The 17,748-nt window shown below is 44.1% G+C and overlaps 1 protein-coding gene across 3 annotated transcripts in view; it reads right to left on the bottom strand.

Annotated features, from left to right (window-relative positions):
- Positions 1 to 254: 254 nt before the first annotated feature.
- Positions 255 to 17,748, bottom strand: part of LOC146796482 (acyl-coenzyme A synthetase ACSM3, mitochondrial-like) — a 441,567-nt gene continuing 424,073 nt past the window's right edge. For all 3 annotated transcript variants that reach the window (XM_085629083.1, XM_085629084.1, XM_085629082.1), the window contains one exon: positions 255 to 1,450. In XM_085629083.1, coding sequence (XP_085485209.1) covers positions 1,355 to 1,450 — 96 coding nt within the window. In that variant the 3' untranslated portion in view covers positions 255 to 1,354. The remainder of the gene's footprint in view (positions 1,451 to 17,748) is intronic.

The raw sequence follows: 17,748 nt of genomic DNA, 5'->3' as shown, positions 1-17,748 counted from the left end.
ATTGCTGTACATGATGCCTGTAAATAGTTGAGTGTGCATGCCTGCATATTTGCTATCTGATAGATTAATTGATATATATAGAAGAGTATGACGTTTATTGAACTGGTGTGCTGTTTGCTATGAATAGTACTTAATAAAGAGATGTGCAAAACGTATGAGTACATTTTCGAGCTGAACAACCATTCCAAATATACAAAGGTGGTTGATAAATGTAACATCATTTAACAGAAGATTTGACTCTGAATCAGTCCACATTGAGTACATAACATTTTATTTTTTCAAGTGACGTCATTACAATCCATAATCATGTCAATCTATAAAACTCTTGTCAAACATATTTCTCTTAAATGTGATTGTTCACTCCCTCATTTATTCAATGTCGTCCTTTTTCAGAATTAATGTGTTTTATTATCCCACGGACATTCAGTCTTACAATGGCGAGTTCACCATTAACTGCACAGATAATTCACAGCATATGCTTTTAGAACATAGATTCCTTCAGGGGATGGTGCAGATGGCACAGGTGCACTGCACAACTGTCATCTAAGGGAGTCCATGAGATTGCAAAGACCTATCACAACATTTGGAGGTTCAAGCCTGGAATGTCTGTAAACATTTAAAACTTTTCTTGCTCTGCTCTTTGTCCTGAAAGTGGTCATGGTGCCTACTCTTAGGTAGTGCTCTATCTTGAACGATGTGTGGAATGAAGTGGTCCAATAATGTCTATATGCTGTTTGGCAGTGATCCGGGGGCCCCTCTATCGGAGTCGAAGAAGGAGTGCAATTTAAGTGGCACAGACCGGTATTTATTTGGTTCACGTTTTCCTATATATTCCCAATTTTTCAAAAACTTTCGTTCTATTCAAACATAACACTTGCTAGAAGAAATTTCAGCCCACATGTTGACCAACACAGATACATCTGCAATGCACTCCACTAAGAACATTTTCTAGGCCCTCACAAACGAGCATACATGCAATAGGACTTGAAGACATTTTAAAAGTAACACAAATATGTTTGTGAGTATCATAGGTTTTAAAACTGATTTGGGGATCTTGGAATTTAGTACAAAGTACAGGGCACTTGCAAGCAACCAAAAGCTGATCCACATTTATTTACAGTGGGCCAATACAAAAAGTTACCTAATGCATGATGATTTTGTAGTAGTCTTCACAACCTTCATGTTCTAGTTCGAATTCTTATTTGTAATAAAAATACATATAAAACGTAGAGTTTTGTTTTTTTAAACCTATGAGAAATATGTTGTATTTTACGTAACAGAAACCTTTTGAAAAAAGTACTTTGGATTAATGAACTTAAATTACTAAAATAAAAAAACATTAAAATGTCTGCATTCAGTCATTTGATGCCTTTCCCCACTCCATGTTTCGCAGGTCGTTCCTTCTGATTTTCCCGCTGACTGTTTTCGGCAGTTCTGGAACAAACTCCACCTACCAGTTCAAGAACAAAATAAAATATTTTGCTCTACAGCTCCAAACTCTGATCTTTTAGTGCTAAAATGCATTGTGCTGAGTAACTATTAGTTTTCAAAGCAAATTCATTTATAGTCATCTCTAAACAGTCAAATGTTCTCCAACAAATGTAGAACGTCCATATTTTGTGTTTAACTAAAAGACTATAGTTACACATGCAGTTTTAAATGCTCTCTAATAGTTGTACATAGTTCGAAATATACGCTTGCATTACATTCTGTTCTTTATCAATGAGAATAAAACAAAAATTATAATAGTAAGCTGAGTTGCTGCTGCTGCCCTATCGTTAAGCTGGTAGTATCAGACTATAGGCGGTAGCCCATAAACCCTAAAGAGACTAAAGCGAACATCTGTAACATACAACAATGTCTCATAGGGTATTAAAGGTCAGTTTCAGGCAGAACAATTAATTGCTGGGAGCGGAAGGAAAGAAGGAGCGAACCAGGGAGACAACATTTTTGGGTAACATAATTTGTGCTTCAATCAATACATATATTTGTCATATTTAGTTTCGTATATTCAAACACATGGAAGGATGACACTGCATTACATTGAATGGCATGTAACCAGCATCGTTAGGCTGGCCGGGTTAGGTCTTGGATGCAAACAGCTGTTGCTTTGTTGACCAGGCCTATTGATTCCAAAATAGATGTAGTGAATGGGCTGTGGGTCAAACCATTGCCCGTGATATTGTTGTCTGTCTCTATTCACAGCGTTTGATTCAATGGTTGCCTCTCTATTTATGTTTCTGTGCCCCACCTCGAAGTCTTTTGGTGTCTCCGTGTCTTGACTAGCTGATTTGTATCTCTCCACTACTGACCTTGTTGCACTAAGAGAACTCTATTTTTTTAACTTTTTTTTTGTCTTTTCTGTAAGCACTACGTTGAAATGCATTTGTTTTCTAGATGTCTCCCCCATGTGCTGCTTCTCTATCCACATTTCCCCCACTCTTTGTTCTACATGTTCTACATGTTGCATACCAAACCCCTTCCTTTTTTTTCTTCTCTAACTGATCCAAACCCCCATTCACACTCTTTAACTACCTTCCCCCCAGCTTTCCGATGGTGGCTATCTGTCATGCTTCTCACCCGCTCCCTGTGCTGGTGTTATAGTTGTGTGAGAGTGTATGTGTGTGTGTGTGTATGTATGTGTGTGTGTATGTATATATATATATATATATTCACTGAAAAAACCATAGGTTTCACACACGTTATAGTTAGGAATTAGCATTTAAAAAACCTTGCAAATTCACTTAAAAAACCATAGGTTTCACACATGTTATAGTTAGGTGGATATTTCACTCGTAAAAAACCAATGAAATTCCACCGTTATAGTTAGTTCAGATAACTATAACTCGCGCGCCCGCAATCCTCTGCTCATGACGTCACATATTACATCACTCATGACATGGTCAGTGGCATCACTCTTGACATCACTGATGACATCATCCTTGTGATAGAGTGGCGGTCGCGCGAGTTATAGTTATCTGAACTAACTATAACGGTGGAATTTCATTGTTTTTTTACGAGTGAAATATCCACCTAACTATAACATGTGTGAAACCTATGGTTTTTTAAGTAAATTTGCAAGGTTTTTTAAATGCTAATTCCTAACTATAACGTGTGTGAACCCTATGGTTTTTTCAGTGAATTTGTACGGTTTTTTAAATGCTAAGTTATGTATGTATTATTATTTTTTTTATATATTTATTTTTCAATAAACTACGTATTAAATTTGTTTTTAATTTTTTTAATGGTTTTTCACTGTGCGCGCACGGTGCGCGCACCCCCGCGATTTAAAAGTAAAAAATTTAAATGTTTTTTTCTGCCTTCGGGGTCCTTCAGGGACCCCCTGACAAAGGGGGTCAGGAACTCTCTACCCTGCCCCCTTTTCACGTTCGCCACCTTCCTTTTCCACTCTCGCACTGAAAACAATCAAAATGGCGGCCAACACTTCCTGATTTCGACCGATTCGAACATTGACTGACATGTAACAACCAATCAGAATTACGCTCGTGCACGTTAGGGTGCGCGCACGGTGCGCGCACGGTGCGCGGCTCTAGATATGTATGTGCTTTTAACTGCAATTTCCTCAGGAACTATTGAACAGATTGACTCCATATATGCAAAAGGCACATCCCTGACCTGAGGATTACCTCTCTGCCAAATTTCAAGTAATTCTGTTCAGCCGTTCGGGCTGTACCTTCGACTAAATGTCCTATGGGAAAATGCATGGGGAAAACGCGTTTTGGGACCCCCCTTTTTTCTCGGCCACCGCTTGACGAATCCCCCGAGACTTTCAGGGTAGGAGCTGAGCGGAGCGCCCCATTCGTTTTGAAAATTTCGCGAAGATTCGTCAACCGGCGCCAAAGTTATTCAAAATAGAATTTTGAGATTTCCTATGCAAACACAGTCCTAACTATAACTATCTACTGGCGACCGCCAGTAGATAATATATATATATATATATATATATATATATATATATATATTATCTACTGGCGGTCGCCAGTAGATAGTTATAGTTAGGACCGTGTTTCCATAGGAAATCCGCAACATTCTATTTGGAATAACTTTGGCGCCGGTTGACGAATCCTCGAGAATTTTTCAAAACTAATGGGGCGCTACGCTCCGCTCCTACCCTGAAAGTCTCGGGGGGATTCGTCAAGCGGGGGCTGAGAAAAAAGGGGGGTCCCAAAACGCGTTTTCCCCATGCTTTTTCCCATAGGACCTTTAGTCCGAGCTACAGCCCGAACGGCTGAACAGAATTACTTGAAATTGGGCAGAGAGGTAGTCTTCAGGTCAGGGATGTGCCTTTTGCAGGTCTGGTGTAAATCTGTTCAGTAGGTCCTGAGAAAATAGCATTTAAATCAATATATATATCTGTAAGCGCGCTCCGTGCGCTTACGGTAAGCTTACCGTACGCGTACGGTGCCGTGCGCGAGCTCAATTCTGATTGGTGGTTACATGACTGTAAACATTCGAATCGGTCGAAATCAGAAAGTATCGGCCGCCATTTTCTGTCTCTCGCACTGAAAAACAAAGGTTGATAACATGAAAAGGGGGCAACGAAGAGAGTTGCAGACCCCCTAGCGTTCGTCAGGGGGTTCACGGAGGACCAAAAAGTATGAAAAATAAATTTAATAATTTTAAAAAAAAATCGCGGAGTGCGCGTACGGTAAGCTTACCGTACGCGTACGTTAAAAAAAAATATTTAAAAAAACAAGAATTAACATTCACATTTAATATATAAATCTAAGGACCCCCAAGGGAGAAAAAAACAATTGATATTTTGTAAAAAATGGCGAGGTGTGCACGGTACGAAATGCGCAACGTGGACACTCGGTGCGCGTAGCGCACCGAGTGCCCACAGAGCACGCACGGTGCGCGAAGCGCACCGTGCGCGCAAAAATTAAAAATAAATACATAACTTAGCATTTAAAAAACCGTACAAATTCACTGAAAAAACCATAGGTTTCACACACGTTATAGTTAGGAATTAGCATTTAAAAAACCTTGCAAATTCACTTAAAAAACCATAGGTTTCAAACAAGTTATAGTTAGCTGTACATTTCACTCGTAAAAAACCAATGAAATTCCACGTTATAGTTAGATCAGGTAACTATAACTTGCGCGACCGCAATGCACAATGTGTCATTTCAGATGTCATCATTGATGTCATGAGTGATGTCACTGACCATGTCATAAGTGATGTAATATGTGACGTCATCAGCAGTTTATTGTGGGCGCGCAAGTTATAGTTACCTGATCTAACTATAACGTGGAATTTCATTGGTTTTTTACGAGTGAAATGTACAGCTAACTATAACTTGTGTGAAACCTATGGTTTTTTAAGTGATATATATATATATATATATATATATACTGGCCAAAGTTATTGGGAATAGAATGTTGCGGATTTCCTATGGAAAATAGGCCCTAACTCTAACTACCTACTGGCGACCGCCAGTAGGTAATATATATATATATATCAAAAAGGTCGCTCCCCACGTAGCCCCGGGAAGCAAAGGCGGCACTCCAACTGGTAAACAATCATCTTTATTTTATCGTGGCAACATGGACAAACGGCCTCCCCAACGCGTTTCAGCATACAGCCTTTGTCAAGGGTTCCAGCGGCAAAGATGGCTACTCGGACTGCCACAGGTAAGTTCATTATATAGTCCTCCAATCAGATTGCTCAATGGAATCAATTGCATCCTGGGCCGAGTAGTTCCAACAAAACAATCAAAGCCCCAATGGGCGTAACATCAAGGTCCAAGTAAAACAATCATGCCAAAATTGATAAATGCAGTTGGCCCCGTTATAGACCCAAAATAGCTGGTTAATACAGGCCCTGTGGAAGTCCGAGTAGCCATCTTTGCCGCTGGAACCCTTCACAAAGGCTGTATGCTGAAACGCGTTGGGGAGGCAGTTTGTCCATGTTGCCACGATAAAATAAAGATGATTGTTTTCCAGTTGGAGTGCCGCCTTTGCTTCCCGGGGCTACGTGGGGAGCGACTTTTTAGATGTAATATACAGCACAGCCCAGTGCCGGTAAAAGGCATGCGTCACCTTGCAAAACGACACGTGCTCGCCGGTAGGAATCAAAACTTGCGCTTCGTGTCATCGTGGAGCCCCACGTTTCATAGGGCCTGTCTTGACCAGCTATTTTGGGTCTATGACGGGGGCAACTGGATTGATCAATTATGGCATGATTGTTTTACATGGACCTTGATGTTACGCACATTGGGGCTTGGATTGTTTTGTTGGAACTACTCGGCCCAGGATGCAATTGTTTCCATTGAGCAATCTGATGGGGGACTATATAATGAATTTACTTGTGGCAGTCCGAGTAGCCATCTTTGCCGCTGGAACCCTTGACAAAGGCTGTATGCTGAAACGCGTTGGGGAGGCAGTTTGTCCATGTTGCCACGATAAAATAAAGATGATTGTTTTCCAGTTGGAGTGCCGCCTTTGCTTCCCAGGGGCTACGTGGGGAGCGACTTTTTTTATGTAATATACGGCACAGCCCAGTGCCGGTAAAAGGCATGCGTCACCTTGCAAAACAACACGGGATCACCGGTAGGAATCAAAACTGGCGGTTCGTGTCATCGTGTAGCCCCACGTTTCAAAGGGCCTGTCTTTACCAGCTATTTTGGGTCTATGACGGGGCCAACTGGATTGATCAATTTTGGCATGATTGTTTTACATGGACCTTGATGTTATGCCCATTGGGGCTTAGATTGTTTTGTTGGAACTACTCGACCCAGGATGCAATTGTTTCCATTGAGCAATCTGATTGGAGGACTATATAATGAACTTACCTGTGGCAGTCCGAGTAGCCATCTTTGCCGCTGGAACCCTTGACAAAGGCTGTATGCTGAAACGCGTTGGGGAGGCAGTTTGTCCATGTTGCCACGATAAAATAAAGATGATTGTTTTCCAGTTGGAGTGCCGCCTTTGCTTCCCGGGGCTATGTGGGGAGCGACTCTTTTAATGTAATATACGGCACAGTCCAGTGCCGGTAAAAGGCGTGCGTCACCTTGCAAAACGACACGTGATCACCGGTAGGAATCAAAACTGGCGGTTCGTGTCATCGTGGAGCCCCACGTTTCAAAGGGCCTGTCTTGACCAGCTATTTTGGGTCTATGATGGGTCCAACTGGATTTATCAATTTTGGCATGATTGTTTTACATGGACCTTGATGTTACGCCCATTGGGGCGTGGATTGTTTTGTTGGAACTACTCGGCCCAGGATGCAATTGTTTCCATTGAGCAATCTGATTGGAGGACTATATAATGAACTTACCTGTGGCAGTCCGAGTAGCCATCTTTGTTGCTGGAACCCTTGACACAGGCTGTATGCTGAAACGTGTTGGGGAGGCAGTTTGTCCATGTTGCCACGATAAAATACAGATAATTGTTTTCCAGTTGGAGTGCCGCCTTTGCTTCCCGGGGCTACGTGGGGAGCGACTTTTTAGATGTAATATACAGCACAGCCCAGTGCCGGTAAAAGGCATGCGTCACCTTGCAAAATGACACGTGCTCGCCGGTAGGAATCAAAACTTGCGCTTCGTGTCATCGTGGAGCCCCACGTTTCATAGGGCCTGTCTTGACCAGCTATTTTGGGTCTATGACGGGGCCAACTGGATTGATCAATTTTGGCATGATTGTTTTACATGGACCTTGATGTTACGCACATTGGGGCTTGGATTGTTTTGTTGGAACTACTCGGCCCAGGATGCAATTGTTTCCATTGAGCAATCTGATTGGGGGACTATATAATGAACTTACTTGTGGCAGTCCGAGTAGCCATCTTTGCCGCTGGAACCCTTGACTAAGGCTGTATGCTGAAACGCGTTGGGGAGGCAGTTTGTCCATGTTGCCACGATAAAATAAAGATGATTGTTTTCCAGTTGGAGTGCCGCCTTTGCTTCCCAGGGGGTACGTGGGGAGCAACTTTTTTTATGTAATATACGGCACAGTCCAGTGCCGGTAAAAGGCGTGCGTCACCTTGCAAAACGACACGGGATCACTGGTAGGAATCAAAACTGGCGGTTCGTGTCATCGTGGAGCCCCACGTTTCAAAGGGCCTGTCTTTACCAGCTATTTTGGGTCTATGACGGGGCCAACTGGATTGATCAATTTTGGCATGATTGTTTTACATGGACCTTGATGTTACGCCCATTGGCCTGCTCAGGGGGTCCCAGAAGGACCCTCAGGGCCAAAGAAAGCATTTACAAAATATATGTATATCGGCGCAATTCGCACTGGGGTCTCGGGTTCCCGCGTTTTATTTTAATGAGACCCCGGGGTGGGCTAGGTCCCGGGGCATTTAAAAAAAATAATAGCAGGAGCTCGGTGGGGCTGCGGGGGCCCGCAGGGTCCCCGCAGACCCGAGGCTACACTCATGTTGGGAGGGGGGTTGCGCGGCCCCACTCCTGGAGCCCTCCATGTGCTTATAACTTTGGCGTCGTTCGACGAATCTTTACTAAACTTTCCAGAAAGTTTCTCTTTTTTGATCAGCTCGTATCTTGAAAGTTTAGGGGTCCGAAAAAGTGTTTTCGCAATGCATTTTCCATAGGAAACTTTAGACAAGGCTACAGGTAAAACTGCTGAACAGAATTACGCCCAATTTGGCAGGGAGAAAGGTCTTGGTCCAGAAAGCGTGCTTTTGTTGAAATGGTGTAAATCCGTTCAGTAGTTTTTGAGATATTTAAGGGAAAAAAATATATATATCTGGACGGTGCCTAACTCCCGAGCACAAGCTTTCCTCTGATTGGCTGCTAACACTTCAAACCATGAAGTGTTAGCAGCCATCTTGTGCCTCGCATCGAGTGAAAATATAGAAAGAAAGGTCCCAGGGGCAATTTAATATACCGGAGCTCTGTCTGTGCGAGATACCGCTTTCACGCTGCGTCTCCCTACATCAGCAGGTAACGCACCCTTTCCCCCATCAACAGCATACCTCCAACAATATTCTTGGGCCCGCAAGTCTCCCTCTGCGAACCACTAGTCAGTTCACAACTCTTCGGGTGCGAGTTCTCAGGCCGGCAGTTGTATCTGTGAAGCCAAGACTGCAAATATACCGCAGGTCTCTCTCTGCGAGATACGCTGTTCACGCTCCCTCTCCCCACATCACTGTTCTGCAGCTATCCCTTTGCAAGCCGACGGCACGCACCTTTCCCTATATCAGTCGGCCCGCAGCTGTTCCTCTGCGAGCCGGCCCGCAGCTGTTCCTCTGCGAGCCGGCCTGCAGCTCTCCCTCTATGAGCCAGCCAGTCGGCTTGCATCTCTTCATCTACGAGCCAGCCCGCAAGTCTCTGACAACAGATGCAATGGAGCCAACAATCATGCAGGTCGGACACCCAACACTGCTGCGACACCCCCCCGCCAGCTGCCCCTTGTCCGCCATCCTCCCTCACCCCCACCCCCCACAAATTGGGTAATGTTCTAAAAATTTGAATATGAAGATGCTTGTGAGGTTGGACAAATAAGAATCTTAGTCATGTATGGATTTACATATGAAACATTTTATTAAAACAAAACAACAACAAATAAAACTATGTACAGCCATGTCATGTCATCGCTGGACCATTTTTGAATCACAGCCTGCAAGACAAAAAGAAAGATAAGATGGTGCGTCATGCGTCCAGCAAAGGAGAAAGAGAAAGAGAGAAAGAGTGAGGGAGAAAGAGAGAAACAAAGAAAGAGTGAGAGAGCGAGGAAGACAAAGAAAGAGCGAGTGAGAGAGAAAGAGTGAGATACAAGGAAGAGAGAAAGAGAGAAACAGCGAGAGAGAGAGGAAGAGAGAGCGAAAGAGTGAGAGGAAGAGAGACAGAAAGAGTGAGAGAGAGGAGAGAAAGAGTGCAAGAGAGAGGGAGACAGAGAAAGAGTGAGAGGAAGACAGAGAAAGAGAGAGTGTGAGAGAGAGAACAAGTAAGATGCAAGGAAAAGAGAGAGAGAAAAACAGCGTGAGAGAGAGGAAGAGTGAGAGAAAGGAAGAGAGAAAGAAAGAAGGAGAGAGAGGAAGAGACAGAGAAAAAGAGAAAGTGTGAGAGAGAAAAAGGAAGAGAGGGAGTGTTGACACTGGAGAAAATCTTCACAGCTCACCTTTGTGCCACCGGTGTGTCTCCAACCACGTGCCAGGACATAGTGCACCCTCAAGTTTAGTCATCTGAAAGATAGTATAGAATTAGTAATTGCAGAGTACATACAACTGCATACGCCTAATTCTCTATTTCGGCAATGCACACTCAGGTTGCTGCAGCCCATCCACTCCCACTGCTCGGAGGTGTCTGTACACTCTTGTGCGCCCAGGCTGCTGCACACTATCCACTCCCACCGCCCAGAGGTGACTGCCCGCTGCTGCGGACAGAAGCCTCTCCGCTCACCTTCCGCCACGGTGTTTGTGTAAGAGGGTGCACCACATGTCGAAGAAACTTTCTGAGGCGTTGTCAGGATGGCCACAGATCAGTGCAGGTTGTACACATTTTCAGTTGTGGTGGTGTTGGGGGGGACGTTTATTTGTGAAATCACAGCCTGTTAGATAAAAAGCAAGATATGATAGTGCGTCATGCGTCCATCAAAGGAGAGAGAAAGAGATAGAGAGAGAAAAAAAGAGTGAGAGGAAGACAGAGAGAAAAAGAAAGAAAGAGTGAAAGGAATACAGAGAGAAAGAGAGAAACAGTGAGACGAAGAGAGAGAGAGAAAAAGAAAGAAAGAGTGAGAGGAAGACAAAGAAAAAGAGAGAAAGAGTGAGAGAGACAAAGAGAGAGAGAAACAGTGAGAGAGCGGAAGAGAGAGAGAAAGAGTGTGAGAAACAGGAAGAGAGAGAGAAAGAGAAAAACAGTGTGAGAAGAAGAGAGAGAAAAAGAGTGTGAAGGAGAGAAAGGAAGAGATGAAGAGGGACAGTGAGTGCCCATACTGTTGACAAAACCCTCACAGCTCACCTTTAAGCCACTGCTGTGTCTCCAACCACGTGCCGGGACCTAGTGGAGCCCTCAAGCTCCCACATCTGAAACAGTACAGAATTAGTAATAGGAGAGTATATACAACTGTGTATGCCTAAATCGCTGTGCCGCCTTTGTGTATCCACTCCCCCCGCCCAAACGTATTTGCCCACCGCTGTGAACCCAGGCTTCACTGCTCACCTTTTCGCGGACAGGTCACCCTCCACATCATGTAGTCCCACTCCGCAGGCCAACAGGTCTCATATTTGGTGCTGTGTCTTGATTTTGCCATGGCAGAGGACATACTAGTGCACCTATCATCATCGCAGGTTGCACACCCACTCAGTCCTTGCGGTGCCACTAACTCAGTGACCAGTGAGGCCACGCATGTGGTGCTAGGCCTCCCTGTTCGGTGGCTCAGGCCTACATGAGGTGTCCGGACCACCGGGACGGGCCATCCCAGTGCATGCGGTGGGAGCAACTCTAAAATGGCGTAGAGCACGTGTGCCCGGTCATTTTTTTTTGGAAGGGTCATGTGTCCTGTGAGGCCTGTGCTGGATGGGTGTGGTGTGGGTGTATACCAGCCGTGAGGGAGTGGCTGAGGCATACTGACAACTACAGAGTTGTTGTCCTTCCCTGTAAGCGTAAGCAGAGTGGGCTGGCTTGGTGTATGCCAGTCCTGCGTGAGCCTGTGAAGAATGACTCCGGAGCTATGGGCGTGGCTCCATCGTGAGCTCTATGAGGAATCAACTGATGCCATGCGGGTGTTCTTGTTGTAGTGCTTCCGTCACCCGGGTTGCAAGCGTCAATGTGTCACTCTGTGAGCCAAGTCTCACAACATAGCCAACTTGGAAGGTACGGGCAATCACTGACCCTACATTTATCCATAGTTCCACACAAGAAAGATGGTGGACATGACACATCTGTGTGGATGTGAATGTTTATTGCATATTCAGTGGAGTATTGCAGCTGTAGCAATACTGGGCCATGCAAAGTCCAAAATTTTGGGACATGGAGGGCAGCCAATTAGAGACAAGCTCGTTGTCGGAATTAGGCTGCGCCAACATATGTACTTATACAATCACTCCGCCAATCCCCACGCACTTATAAATTCACTATACACTCTCCTTGCAGTACTCTAATCATCCAGTCTCTATGTACGTACTTGTACAATGACCGAGACAAAGTTACATAACCAAAGTTTTCTCCCACTGTCAAAGGTAAGTTGGTTGCATACGCTGTCCAGAGCACAATGTAATGTGGTAGGGCTCAGGGGCAACATGTTGCATACATAATGAACACACGGACACAGATAGATAGTGGAACTGTTTACGGGCATGTGCACTCGACTCCTTTTTATTACCAGGGTCACATGTCCAGTGACGAATGTGCTGGATGCGTGTGGGGTAAGTGTAAGCCAGCCCCCCGGGAATGGTTGGTGCTGGCAACAAGTAGAACAGTAATCATTGGATCAGACACAGAGATTCAATCATAAAGGGTCAATGATTTGTGCTGCACTAAGGTAGGGGCATCAGATGTGAAATAATACACAAAAGATTCTATTGTAAAGGGTCCATGACTTGTGGTACACTGAGGCAGGGGCACCAGATGTGAAATTATACACAAAATATTATATCATAAAGGGTCCATGAGTTGTGCTGCACTGAGATAGGGGCATTAGAAGCATTCAGCGTGTGCGCAGCCAGCGATGATGCATGGTCTGGGCGGGCTGCACTGGGACCAATGTCTCTTGCCTACTGGACTGCGTCATCTGCAATTGAGACTCGATGTGAATTGTGAGCCCTACTATCCGCAATGTAGATGGAAGGCAGTAGTCAGCACAGACATCGAGGAAGGCTTTTTGTCACTTCCTCTTGACAAAATCCGAGGACATAGAGTACAATTCTGTCAGCAATTAATAAATCATGTCTCAATGTAAATTTTGAGCTCTGCTGACCACAGTGTAGGTAACAAAAGATGAAATATGTATGGAATACATTGTCGAAATGTGTAGGTTTCGGGGACGTTATAGTTAGTTGCCTACTGGACTTTGAAATTCGTGAATCAAGACTGAATTCGAACTGTGAGCTCTGCTGGCCACAGTTTAGACTGCCATTCAGTGTTCCTTTGGACTTGCAAGATGAATTTCGTGATTTTACTAAAGCTATAATTGATATAAAAAAAGTTCTTGAAGCAAGGATACTACAAGGATATTATTTAGGTTTCGAAGACCTTGTAGTTAGTTGCCTACTGGACTCTGTAATTAATGAATAAACACTCAATTTTAATTGTGAGCCGTGCTGACCGCAGTGTAGGCCAGACGCAGCGGTCAGCAAGGGCCCACAGCCACATGGCGTTCAGTAGAGCTGCACAGTTATTGGCAATTCAGCGTGTGTGCAGCCAGCGATGATAAGTGGTGCACTGAGTTAGTGGCACCTGAAGCAACCAGCATGTGCGTACCCTGAGATGATGCATCGTTCGAGTGGACTGCACTAGGAGAAATGTCTTTTGCCTACTGAATTCTACCTTAATAAGTCCACGTGGCGATGACTTGTGGTGCAGTGAGTTACTGGCACCTGTGCGCACCCTACGATGATGCGGGGTCCGGGTGGGCCACACTGTTAGCAATGTCGTTCGTCTAATAAATTCTGCCTCAGTAAGGCGACGTGGTGGTGACTTGTGGTGCACTGAGTTAGTGGCACCTGAAGCACACAGCGTGTGCGCACCCTACGATGATGCGTGGTCTGGGCGGGCCGCACTGGTAGCAATGTCTTTTGTCTAATGAATTCTGCCTCAGTAAGGCCACGTGGTGGTGACTTGTGGTGCACTGAGTTAGTGGCATCAGAAGCATTCAGCGTGTGCACACCCTGCGCTGACGCGTGGTCTGGGCGGGCCCCACTGGTAGCATTGTCTTTGGTCTAATTAATTCTGCCTCAGTAAGGCCACGTGGCGGTGACTTGTGGTGCAATGAGTTAGTGGCACTTAAAGCACTCAGCATGTGCGCACCCTGCGATGATGCGTGGTCAGGGTGGGCCGCACTGGAAGCAATGTCTTTTGTCTAATTAATTCTGCCTTAGTAAGGCTGCGTGGTGATGACTTGTGGTGCAGTGAGTTAGTGGCACCTGAAGCATTCAGCGTGTTCGCACCCTGCGGTAATGCGTGGTCCGTGCAGCCGCACAGGTCGTAATGTCTTTTTTCTAATGAATTCTGCCTTAGTAAGACTACATGGCGATGACTTGTGGTGCAGTGAGTTAGTTGCTCCTGAAGCACTCAGCGTGTGCGCACCCTGCGATGATGCTTGGTCCGGGCGGGCCGCACTGGTAGCAATGTCTTCTGTCTAATTAATTCTGCCTCAGTAAGGCCACGTGGCAGTGACTTGTGGTGCACCTAGTTAGTGGCACCTGAAGCACTCAGCGTGTGCGCACCCTGCGATGATGCATGATCCGGGCTGGCCGCACTGATAGCAATGTCTTTTGTCTAATGAATTCTGCCTTAATGAGGCCACGTGGCATTGAGTTGTGGTGCACTGAGTTAGTGGTACCTCTGGCGCTCAGAGTGTACACAGCCAGCGATGATGCGTGGTCCGGGCGGGCTGCACTGGGAGGAATGTGTCTTGCCTACTGGACTGCGTCACCTGCAATCCCCACTCCATCTGAATTCTGAGCCCTGCTGTCCGCAGTGTAGTTTGAAGGCAGTAGTCTGTACTACGTGGCAGGGTGAGGGCCTCTGCTCTGGCAGATGCGTTGGCTTTCACACAAGTGAACCACGCCCAGAGTCCCGGCCTATTTAGTCACATTTCTACAAAGGAGTGGCGTATGTTGGACCAGCCCGCTGCGCTTCTGCTTACAGGGGACGACAATACAGGTACATGACTGAGATCTTCCCCACTGCCTGAGGTAACATGGTTGTGTCCACTGTCCACAACACTACAAGCACCAGCAGTATATGTACACATGGAGAGGTTTGTGCTCTGCATAGTGAGGTCTGTCCAGCACATCACCGCTACACTTGGTATTGTGGGCATTATTATTGGTGGGTGACTTGCATCCTTCACACATGTTGCCACATCTCGCAACATTCAGCTATTGTGTGGCTGAGGGGCCATGCCGTTTTTGGAACGTCCACTGTCCTGTTGTGCGCTGCCTTGATGGTAGTAGGGGGGGTGGTGGTCCGGGGGGAGGTCCTGAGGGTGGTGGCAGTGGGTTTTTTGGCCTTCTTGGGTGTCGGAGGTCCCTGATCAGTAGCTCTATGACATGTGTTGGTCTTCAGATGTGATTCTGGGCTGGGCTCCCTTTCACACTGTAGGTAGTTGTCCTACTTTACACCAGAAAAATGCAGATGGTACATTCCTAATGCTAACACAGCTTATCGCCTGTTTTGAATCACACCGCAGATTTGGCTGCTCGTTGAAAATACCGGGAAGTGGTGTTTTCATGTTATTTTTGTACAGGAATGCGTACTCTGCATATTATTTGCGTTAGATGTTGCTCTCATTTGTGGCAATTTTTTTTTGCGGAAGCTATTGCTGGAAACCTGGCGATATCGCCTGTTTTCACCAGGTTGAAAATGGAATGATACTTTAAAATCACTGAAAAAACATAGGTTTAATGAACATTATAATTAGAAATTAGCATTTAAAAAACCTTTGAAATTCACTGAAAAAAACATAGGTTTCAGGGACGTTATAGTTACAAATTAGCATTTAAAAAACCTTTGAAATTCACTGAAAAAAAAATAGTTTTCAGGGACGTTATAGTTAGTTGCACATTTCACTCGTACAAAACCATAGAAACTCTACCGTTATAGTTAGTAGAGCTAACTATAACTCGCGCCCCCGCAATGCACTGCTGATGACGTCACATATTACATCACTCATGACATGGTCAGTGATATCACTGATGACATCTCAAATGACGTCACTGATGACACCACTGATGACATCATCTACGTGATAATTTGATGCACCTCTTCACACCCTAATATAACCTTTGATACACCCACTCTAAAATACTGACTGCCATTTTCTAAACCATAGAAAAATCAATAGCAGTTACTATATACCCACTGACTACGTCCTAGTTATACACACATATTCATTAATTCACCCATACAGTAACTCATACATGCAGTCACTCATCAATATAGCACCAATATATATACAGTTATACATTCAGTATCTAACCTATTCATACAAATAGTAACATATACTAACTATCTTACACAATCACTGACACAAGCACACACTCATTTATACAGCCACTCTCACAATTACTCACTATCACATAGAGTCATTTATATACTCCAACACTCACATATACTGCCTGTCACATATGTAGTTACTCACACATATACCAGTGAGATATACATTTACTCTCCAACACAGCGATACACACACACTCACTGAAACAGCTATTTCCACATGCACTATTGAACCCATACACCTAGTAAATTAACCACTCACACATGTTTGCAGAAAATTACACACCGCCCACCCACCTACACACACAAACACTGAGCCACCCATACTAATACTTATGCTGCCAATAAGTAAGCCATATAGACAGTCATTTACCCAATCATCAACAAATGCAGCAGCTTATACAACAATTGAGAGACTGATACAGACATTCACACAGTTTAGTCACTAACCCATGCATTCAGTAAGAGACATTTAATCACTAACTTATACAGTCAGTCACACACCTATTAAATCCTCCACCCAGACACATATACACCAACTCATTCTTCAATACACCTTGGCATTAACATATATAAAATATATTTAAAGTTTACAAAAACACAAATTCACTGGATGATATCATCAGTGATGTCATTTGAGATGTCATCAGTGATGTCATCAGTGATGTCACTGACCATGTCATCAGTGATGTAATATGTGACGTCATTAGCAGTGCATTGCGGGGGCGCGAGTTATAGTTAGCTCTACTATTTATAACGGCCGAATTTCTATGGTTTTGTACGAGTGAAATTTGCAACTAACTATAACATCCCTGAAACCTATGGTTTTTTCAGTGAATATATATGTCTATATATATTTCACAGAAAAATCAAAGGCATATGAAATGTTACAGTTACGTGTTGAATTGAGAAACGAACTAATGTTGAAAAACCGAAACAACACTGAAATAGGCCAGTTCTAGTTTAGTGAATTAACTATAACTTGACCCTCCAACAACCACTGCTTACAACATCAGATAGTACCTTGAAGGCTGCGAAACTCATTAGTAATTTGAAGAATAATGGTCTTTAAATCTAATTGGTTATATCATCACTGAAGTCATTTAACATGTCATGAGTGATGTAATATGTGCAAACCAAAGTCTGCTCTTAAAAAAAAAGTCACTTTAACTTTTAATTTCTTTATTTTTTTTAAATGCATCCCGTTTTCCTAAAGTAGAACAGGCTCCATTTAAAATAAATAATTGCTTTATTTAAAAGCAATCTTAGACATGGTGGTCTGCTGATCGCAGCTTGCCATGATCTCTGTGATGGCAGCGAATCATAATGGTTTGAAATTTGCGACCTACCTCACTAATATTCATGAGATTGGGTGAATTGGGACCTACTACGATTTTGAGTTTTGCAAACGGACCTATTAGTATATGGATCGCTTCGCAAAATTCCACATTGGTCACAAAAATACTGGTCAAAAATTGCGACCAGTGCTTCATAAATTTCGCACATTCCCTCATTCACTCCTGTTAGTTATTTCTCCCTTCTTTGCTGCTCTTAATACAGTTCTTTGTACCCTTTCATTGAATTTGAACTTTCAAGTAACTTTTCA

Source organism: Triturus cristatus, chromosome 10 (assembly GCF_964204655.1).
Source record: "Triturus cristatus chromosome 10, aTriCri1.1, whole genome shotgun sequence".
NCBI lineage: Eukaryota > Metazoa > Chordata > Amphibia > Caudata > Salamandridae > Triturus > Triturus cristatus.
This window is presented reverse-complemented; position numbering and strand designations above follow the sequence as displayed.